We start from the raw sequence: 9,882 nt of genomic DNA, 5'->3' as shown, positions 1-9,882 counted from the left end.
TAAACAATGCACATACAGTATTTCCTAAAGATGGTGAATGTTTTTCTAAATGCTGTGTATGCTTTGTCAAGTTGGTCAATGTTTCTTCATTTGCATGTGTTTTGGCACATTTTTAAAATCTTCATCTGCATAGTTTCTGAAACTGCAGCACGTTTCTCCTAATGGAAGTGTTATTGGCCGTTGTATTTGCCCCTGTCGGCCACCGTAACTATGGAATTGCTTACAACGCTTTCAAAAAGGTCATTGTGCAACAATATTTGTAGGTAGTTTGTGCTATCTTAATCTAAAGCTAGCAAATCCTACTGGATAACATCCATTTGTTGAAAAAACGCCAAGAAGGTTCACAAAGCTTTGGAGAACATATCTCAGATTAGATTTAGTGAGTAAACACACAATGGTGAACACAGAAAGTCAACTGGAACGTTGTGTGTGTAATTTGAACAAGCAATTCAGGGTTCAAATATTAATACATTTCCCTAAAAGTTAAGAAATCACCCATAAATTAAGACTTTCTTCCGTTGTAGATTCAAATCATGTGTTCATTGGTTTTTCATCCTGAAAACAAGATATATTTACGCAGATACTTCCACCACCACCAGGAAGATATCACTTGATTTAATTAAGGTCAAATACGGGAGATTTGAAGAGAACTAGATGCATCCTTCAAGTATTTCTTGCAGTGCGCGCTGCTGTGACGCACAGTCACCAGTCAGGTCAGCATTGGAAACGAATGCGCTGCAACACAGATAGGTCCAGATCGGATCTAGTGTGCAGAACATACATCCAGCAAATCATTTTTGCGGACCAGAGATTTCCCGTTTTCCTGCAGCCCCCCTGTGTGTGTTTGGACCATCTCTTGGTTTTTTACAACGTTTTGAAGGGACTAAAGCAAAAAGAAAAAGCTGTGGATCTTGACAGGAAATATTTCTGAATTCGGGATTTAATCTGCAACACCCGATAGCTTCACTTAAACTTACAGAGCTTTCATAAAATAACAGTTCCTCATTAGGCAACAGTTGTCATATTCTTTTGCCAACTATCCTGCCGCATTTCAAAAACTCTCCTGCTGCGCAAAGAGGCACGGGTTGTGAAGTTACGGAATAAATGTGAAGACAAGTTTGCCTCTTTGACGCACCGAGACAAATCTCTGCTCCTCGTCCTCTAAAGTCAGATGAATGTGTGGATGTAAACCGCTGCTGTTAGCTGAGAGTTCCAGGTTTGGTTACACCTCTCCCAGCTGAAACACGACCCTCCTTCCCGTCACCTCTGCCTGCAAACCGGGGCACGTGGAGCTGGAGGTGCCGCGGGGGACGGCATGGGAGGATTCAAATACTAATGTATTGGGTAAGATTATCAGATGTTTATTTGTGGTTCTTGCAAAATGGGTGTAACTGTAAAAAGTACCAGGAATCGGTCCTTAAGAGTTGTTTCCATATAAATATTAGATATGTGCGCACAAAATGCGCAACATAGGTCCAAATCCCATAGAAAAAAGGTTTGTGAAGCATTACAGGAATTAGTTAACGTTTCAAATGTAAAAGGAAAGTTATTACGTAATGTTGAATTGTGCAGACTGTATATTACGGTCGCGCGTATTGTGTCAAATTGCAAGCTTTTATGCACGCAATTCTGTCAACAAAAATGGATCATAATTTCAGAAATAATCGCTATCAATCCACATGTCACTGAAACTCAACTACAAGAGTCTGTTGGGAGTTTTTGTACAAAAAGAGAAAACCTGATTAATTTTAAGGAGACATTTATGCACGTAAATTTGCGTTGCATGACTGAGTTCATGTATTACAAAATAAGAATAAATTATATTCCTCATTTGTAATACTTATACTTATCAACATTTCAAACCGCGCTAATTTAAAATAAATCTAAATATGAAATAACATTTAATTTAATGTTTTTTATTGGCTTACAAGTATAGCCACATTAAATATATTAACATTTAAATACCTGTATATGATATCAGTTTTCTTAATGATAATCATTTATAGTCCCCTTGTATAATATACTACTCCTGTAAGTACACTTGACATGATATACTGCAATTAGGGTAAAAGGTGTCTGGCCTGTATTATTATTATTATTATTATTATTATTATTATTATTATTATTATTATTATTATTATTATTATTATACAGAAAGCGTTAATCTACATTTCCTACTGTGAATGTTTACAAATGTCATTAAAAGTTCAATACCAGCTACTTTATTTCTAAATAACATTCATCTTCCTTCCTGATGCTCTCCGTCCAAACCCATTGGTTCCATTGTAAATCTCCAGAATATATAGTTTTCTTTTAGGGCTTATTGATTTCCTTAAACAGCTCTTCACTGTAATTTATAGCTTTGAACAAACAGAAAGAAATGGTTCATTTGTTTGAGACTATTGTCAGTGCCAGATTAACCAATGAACAAAATAAGGCTTCAGATACACAAACATTGTTAGATTGTCAATGCATTTCTGGTTTTGGTATTCAAATCAAATGTGTTGATATCAAAAAGAACCAAGAACGCAACCAGACATATCTTTAAACTCATTCTGTCAATGAGATTGCTTTGAATCAGGATGGAAAGGCAAACAAAAAGCAGGAGCTTCCGTCTCACTGCATAATAAAACCTGCATCAGCGATGAACAAATAGTGACCTTGAGCTCCATCAACCAACTATATTGCTACACGTTTCATAACATGTATTGTTGGTACACGGTTTCTCTCTGTGTATCTTCACCGCAGAAAAAAAACAGCTTTCGTTGAGCAGTTCATTTGCAAAACTCAGAAGGGCTGATGACTAAATTTCAACATCTTCCTTTACAAATCAATCTTATATCATTTAAAACAATACGTAAATACCTGAGATTTATTTAGGTCTCAAAAGAAACATAAGTTCTGTGTATTGGGTCGCATGTCCAGCAACAACAGAAGGATTTATTGATTTATGGATGGATGGAAACAGTGATGGATGATACATGGATGGATATGTGAAGCGTTGTATGACGGATGTGTGGAAAAATTGATTCATTGATGGGTGGGTGGCTGGATGAATATAAGGATGGATGGGTGGATAGATGGATATATAAGTAGGAAGGTATTCATGATGGCCAGATGTATTATTGGATGGATAAAGGATTGACTATGGATAGAAGAAGGGATGGATAGATGGATGGATGATGGATGGATGATGGATAACGACTGATTGATGCATGGTTGGTTGTTGGATGGATGGACTATGGATGGATAGATGAATGAAGGTTGGATAATGGATGATAGATTTATGATGGGTTGGGTAGATGGATGGATTGGTGGGTGAAAAAAAGGCGGAATGGATGCTGACCTTTAAGTGTGTAACTAACTGGACGGTGATTTCTATCTGTTGGCAGGATGTTTAAGCCTAAATGACCCCAGGCCCTCTTGGATGCTGTCAGCAGGTTCAAATTCTCTGTATCCATGGAAACCCAAAATAATAGCCAATCAAGAGTTTGTGGATGGAGCTTAGGCTGCTTGTGTCACTTACTTACCAGCAATCGGTTCCAGCACATTGTGGAGCTCCAGTTAACTGTCTTGCTCTTTAGCTTTGTCAAGTCATCACAGAAAGGAGGCTGGAAGTTGAGGTGAACTATTATGACTGAATATGATATCCATCAAAACGATGTCCACTTCATATCAACAGTCTATGTTGGTTTATAATCAGAAGCTTGGTACACCATATCTTAAAACTGTGTATATTTGGTCTAAGAAGGCATTTTTCATGTTATTGTGGTACATTTCATAGTATATACAGTACATAGATACCAAATTTTGCAAGAAACTGTGCCTAAAGGGTGGTGCAGGGATCAGCCTGAATCTTAAACGTTTCTTAAATACAGCAGTTGCTAACAAGTGACTCACTAAGTGTCGTCTCATCTAACACCTTTAGCTAAGCAGTGCTGACATAAAACTAAAGCATTACGCTAGCTATCTACTTTGTTGCTTGTATTCACATTTAAGAAATCACAAACTGTTGTTAGTATGTAGAGATTATCCTGCATTACATTTTATGTTACATGAAGGACTTACATACACTCAATACTGTAGAGATGTCTATGGGAGCAGTTTGGGCTTAAGTACACTGAAAAAACTGAAAGGTTAATTAAATATATTATGTCAACAAATTTCACCTAACTGTTAGTTGAAAGCAATAATGTTGAGTTGAACCTAATATTTTTTATTTAGACATAATATTATTACTTTCAACTAACCTAACACTGAGACTAATACATAAAGCCAACGTTTCAGTTTTTCAGGGTATCTTCCCCAAGGACAGTTGCGCACGTTGACTGCATGGAGTGGGATCAAAATTCTCGCCTAATTTGCAGATCAGCGCCCATACTAAACATAATATTTAAACATTATACTGTGACTGTGTGTTGGCCACAGATGTTATTTTCTGCAATGACATAAAATCCAATGAAAAAATCCCATTGCTTTTTGTGCAGGGACTCCTTCCCCAACCAGCCTCGGAAAATACTTCATCTCTCCACCCCTCTATGATCATAAATGTATCTTGTAATTTACCAAAACCAAACATCCGTGCTTTGAATGTTATTGTGCACATGAATCAGCCTGTGGATTTGTCTCGTATTTAATGTCTTTGACTGCGCTATCTCTTCCGGACTTAACAGAGAAATATTCCTCTTGACTATTTTTGGCATGTTGCGTGGCACATTGATCGTGTAGCTCCACATGCATCACAGTGTGACGCTGCCCTGTGCGACCCACTCCTGCTTACCATCACAGTCAAACAGGAAGCAGAGGAAATGAGGTGATGATGATGATGATGATGGTGGTGATGATGATGACGATGATGATGGTGATGATGTTGATGATGATGACGACTTTGCTTTAGTCATATCTACTCTCATGTAACTCTGCATCCGCATGTCGGTGTTTGACTATTCCGCAGCACATGTTTTTTTTAAATCCTTTGAATCCTGTTGTGCTGTATAAAACATGAGGGAAAACTGAATATCAAGGATTCATAAATGAAATTCAGCACATCAGGGATGACTGATTTTCATCTCCTGGAGGAAGTTGGATGAGCAGTGTAGCGCAGAAGCCCACAGGGGTTACTTTTCTGTCATATTAAATGTTGGATGTTATAAAAATTTATATATGCTGGTATCCCTTCAGTGTTTGCCTTTTACTTTATTTACACTACTTCTGGTTTTGGACCAGATATATTGCATAAAACATGAAGGGAGAATGAATATTGAAATGTATAATGCCTCTTACTTTTTCTATCTCTTGTGTAATTTCAAGGAGATTTGAAACAGACTCTTGATTTGAAAAAGGACACAATTATTCCTTGTGTTACCTTTCCCCTGAATTATCCATCTCTTCCTTAACACAAACCTTTTGTCCATAGGCAAATACATATTATACAGGTGTTGGTTATAATTTCGCCTTATAACTTTTAAAGTGAAATATTGTTCTATGTCGCTGTCAGTGTCTTCATGTTCTTGTGAAGACACTGGTGACTTTTTGTTGATATCATTTAGACAATTATATTTTTTGTATCCATTATATGAAGACACACAATAAGCCATGTTAAACGGTCCTGGAGGCTGAAGCTCGGCAGGTTTGAGAATGCTTCTGTGTAAGTTTGTCCTCTGTTGACTGCCTTTAATTGTGACGTTGCTTTGGGAGCACTCAGTTTAAATGCCTAAACTTTAAAAATGCAAAATGTGTAATGTTAGGCTGACGGCACATGAAATGCTGAACATAAGCTAGAGGCGCATTTAAATGTTCATTTTGAGTTCACGTTGAGGTTCCGTTTCTCTCACTTACTTTGACATTAATAACTTTTTTCCAGATTGAGGCAATTTTTTAATGTAATATTTCCAGGTCGAAATACACGGTTATCAATATAATTTTTTGACCAATCACAACAGAGAGGGCCACCTAACCAATCAGAGCAGATTGGGCTTTGGTTTCAGACAGAGGGTGAAAAGAGGTGCTGCAGCACAGGCAGTATGAGAACAATAAAGAGCTTTTTGAACATTAAAGCATGGAGACATGTCACAGTAGAGACACAAATTACAAATATGAAGCTGAAAAACTGAATAATAGGGCCCCTTAAACATACAAAGTATTTTGATTTGTTTCACACCTTTAAAGCTCGAACACATCTGGAGATTGTTTTTGCCCTTGATGTTAACATCTTAGGTACATATTACTTTAAGGTGTCTTCGAAGCTTCACAATAAGTGAAATTCAAGTGTATTACAATTTGGTTGGTTGTTTACCTGACAAGGCCCTCTAGTGGTTGTATGTATCGCCGGTATACAGGAAGTAAATTGACTGACTTCCACGTAGCAAAGCACATTTTAATATCTGTGTGATACAAACTAGACTTTCTAGAAACTGCAAAGTAAGCCGTTCCGCATCATTAAAGGACTTTCAGAGCAACTGTGTCCGAGTGTCCAAGTTAGCATTGACATTTTTTTCCTTATCATTGAAATGTTCTAACTAATGCCAGTTCATTCCGATTTCCTTCTCATCCTCCTCTTCGCTCTTCTCTTCCCTTGCTCCACCTTCTTGTTTACATTCTCCATTGTTTCCTTCTAAACTTCCCTCCATCATCCCACCTCTGTCCTCCTCTTCCTCCCTGCAGGCTGTTGATGGAGAGGATTTCGAATGTCAGCCGGGACAGTGGTCATCGCAGGAGGAATTCTGGCTACAGTGATATTACTGACCATCGTCGCTGTACTGTGTTTATGTAGGTTACAGGTATGACTGTTTTACTACCCACTAATGTTTAACAGGCAAAGAACCAGAACTAAATTTCTCAAATACAGATTTTAAAAAGAAGAAGAATTCTAGTGCAACAAGATCGAAAGCATTGAACCGAAACCCTAACAAGACGAGTCTACAGTAATATTTATTAGGCACAGCAATGCTTTGAGCCTAATACTATCATGCTAACGTTCAGCAAGTGTAATGTTTACCAGCTTGGTTTATCATGCTAACATTTGAAAATTAACTAACAGCTGAGGTTGATTATTTGATCATGAACCTAAGAATCGGACAAATTAAATTACGGCCTGATGATTGCTCTAGCTAAAAAGTCAAAGTCAAAGACTAATTTTACAGTTAATTCCGGGACAAATATTAATGTCTGAACCAAATTTAGAGCAGGGGTGTCCAAACTGCAGCCCGTTGTCTATTTCAAATCGGCCCTCAGCAAATTCAGAAAGTATGAAGGAATATCTCCCACACCTGAAACTTTTGTTCTCCTTACATATATGTAAACATATATTACACAGTAGTATCCAGGTGTAAGACCACTTTTGAAATAAATTCAGTCAATTAAAGTTGAAAACATTTGAACAAATCTTAGTTAATAAATAAAGCCCAATAACTTATTTACATATAAAGCTTGAAATAGACCCTTCATATTCCCCCTTATTACAAACAATCAGAGGCTTCTGTTTTAAGGGATGAGCTGCCAACAAAATGAATGAAACCCTATGAAAAGCTGTGATGTAGGCGTTTTATTTTCTTAAAAGATTTTTCAAGTTTCCAGCTTAAGTTTACCTACTTTTCATTGATTTAGCTAGCTTACAACTTAACTTATCAGCCAATATACCTCAACTCTAGTGAGCGGCACAGCCCTTTGTATTTTTTTGTGTATGTGGCCCTCAGCGAAAAAAGTTTGGACACCCCTGCCCTAGAGAATCACCTATACTGAAACATGCATTCATCTAATGGGAAGCGGGGCAACTCAACTGGTTTAATTAAGAAACATTGTATAGAAGTATATGAAAAAATGACCCTACTTCTTACTTGATTTATTACTTCCCTTTACACTTTCCTGACAAGTTTGTGGTCCTAATTGATAGTTTCAAGTGTTCTTACAATATAATGTTTACTTTGCAATCGTGGTCCTATTTAGAGTAAAATACACCAGAAAGCAGGGTAAGCTTTATGCCCGGCCTACCTTGCAATTGACAGCTCACAGTGTTATCAGGTCTGAGTGTTGTATGGTTTACGTTTTATAACTTAAGCCCTTTCACAGCATGTTAGTATTTAATGTATTTGTCTTATATACGTGTCTTGTTCAGAGTTCGGTTTTACTTTACTCAACCCTCGTGTGTCACTTCTGGTTCCAAAGGACCAAGATGGGGATGGCCAAAATGCCAAATGAAACAAAGTCCATAAATCAATGTTGACGTTTTATATGAAATGTATTGGCCAATCAAAATCAGTAGAGTTCATTGTGAGGGGACTGTTTTAATAAAATATTATGTACGAACGTGAACAATCTATCCAGTCAGTTCTGAGTTTAGAACTCAGCCTAGAAGGGGGATTGATGGATTCAGCTCTAGTGTTGTTTCATTCAGTAGTATGACATCATATTGTAAGCCTCTGCATGATTAATATCAAGCCATTCCCTGTTTTTAAACCTTTCCAGTACTACTGTTGTAAGAGGGAGGATTCTGAGAAGGGGGAAGAGGAACAACCAGAGCTCGCCTCCATGTCTCCTTGTCGGCCCCTGGCTCTGTCCGCTCCCCCTACGCCTCCGACGCCGCAGCACTTTAGCGACGAACCGGAAAACTACCCCCCTACCTTCCTCACTGAGGCAAATGGTCCTGCAAGCTACTCTTCCACACCACCATCGCGCAGGTGCCATCACTCACATGGCTTTTGCCCGACCTGCGCTCGCTGCACCCTGCCTTTCTACCTGCAGCACCCGGAGAGGCTGTGTAACGGCGGTCGCAGGATCAGCTACAGGACTGTGCAGCAGCAGGACCTTGAACTGCCCATAGACTTGGCCAGGTTCTACCAGAACCTTATTCGCTCCGTCACCATGAAGGAGGTGGTCACCCAAAGCATTAGCACTGATGTCTAGGAGCAGACAGGATGGAAACAGTAAAATCCTTCCGGCCTGGTGAAAAGGTGCACTGACTCGGTCCTGTGTTCTTATGCACTAAAGTAACATGTCATATAAGTGTTGCTATGTGGGTGTTGTGCTCACGTACAACAACACTGAGGGCTTTTGGGCAATTTCACACGTCTCTTGGCAGCAAAAATGGAGCTGTGCAGCTCTGGAGGATATGCTTACAGCTGAAAACATTCACTCAGTTTGTTGATTACACCTCAAACACATACTGTATGTATTGAAATGCAGAAATCTTCACTCAAATTAGCTCGCCAACTGACAAGCCCTTGCCCATCCTGTCTAGTAATATCACTTTAACATCCAGAAACGTCTGCCATCAGTCACGAGAGGACAGAGAAGCAACGCTGCCTAAGTGCTTATCACGTGTTGATGAATTCATGATGCTACAACCGGTAACTGAAGGTCCAACATCTTGAGCTCTCCTCCCAACTAAGAAATGTCTTGGCTTTTGAGAAGACAGAGATGCCGTTCGTTTTCTTGTTCCTGCCAACTTGGATTTAATCAAATAAAATCATGTTTAGGGGTAAACACAAAGAAACTATTGTAAACTATAAGATAACCCCACACATGGGTTAGCTTTATCAATAGATTTATCTAGTTATAAGGCTTTCATAACTGATGATCGAACATTTAGATTGTATGGACCCATTAGTAGAGGTAAAACAGTGCCCCCCCCTTTTTGTTTGGAGCAGGTGGCAAAATATTACACATTTCACCTTGAAACTTTGTGAGTACTATGTTTTTTTTGTGTTTCGAAATGTAGCTTGTTTGCTAATTAGCTAGTTAGGTGGCTAACCAATGTTGTGTATAAAAAAAGACAATTTCCAATTGGTCAGTTCATTCAACACAGGCGTTGTTTATTTGACACCGAGGACGACATGGAGGTCAAAAACCTAACAATGTCCATTTGACCTTTCTCAAAGGAAACTA

General features: G+C 38.5%; 1 protein-coding gene across 1 annotated transcript; it reads left to right on the top strand.

Moving 5' to 3' along the window:
- The first annotated feature begins 752 nt into the window (after nt 1–752).
- On the top strand, nt 753–8,901 carry LOC134874186 (protein FAM163B). Its single transcript, XM_063898224.1, has 3 exons — nt 753–1,344; nt 6,664–6,779; nt 8,464–8,901. The coding sequence occupies exons 2-3, from the start codon at nt 6,687–6,689 to the stop codon at nt 8,899–8,901; spliced, it is 531 nt and encodes a 176-aa protein (XP_063754294.1). The 5' UTR covers nt 753–1,344; nt 6,664–6,686.
- Nucleotides 8,902–9,882: the final 981 nt, after the last annotated feature.

Source organism: Eleginops maclovinus, chromosome 12, assembly GCF_036324505.1.
Source record: "Eleginops maclovinus isolate JMC-PN-2008 ecotype Puerto Natales chromosome 12, JC_Emac_rtc_rv5, whole genome shotgun sequence".
In the NCBI taxonomy this organism is placed as follows: Eukaryota; Metazoa; Chordata; class Actinopteri; order Perciformes; family Eleginopidae; genus Eleginops; species Eleginops maclovinus.
Note: the sequence above shows the minus strand (reverse complement) of the source record. Positions and strands in the feature narration are given on the sequence as shown.

What these genes read in the sequence shown, in the direction of transcription:
- LOC134874186 (XM_063898224.1), top strand. Translation starts at nt 6,687, where the DNA reads ATGTCAGCCGGGACAGTGGTCATCGCAGGAGGAATTCTGGCTACAGTG. An exon ending in TGTGTTTATGTAGGTTACAG is followed by an intron (nt 6,780 to 8,463) that starts GTATGACTGTTT and finishes AAACCTTTCCAG; the next exon opens with TACTACTGTTGTAAGAGGGA.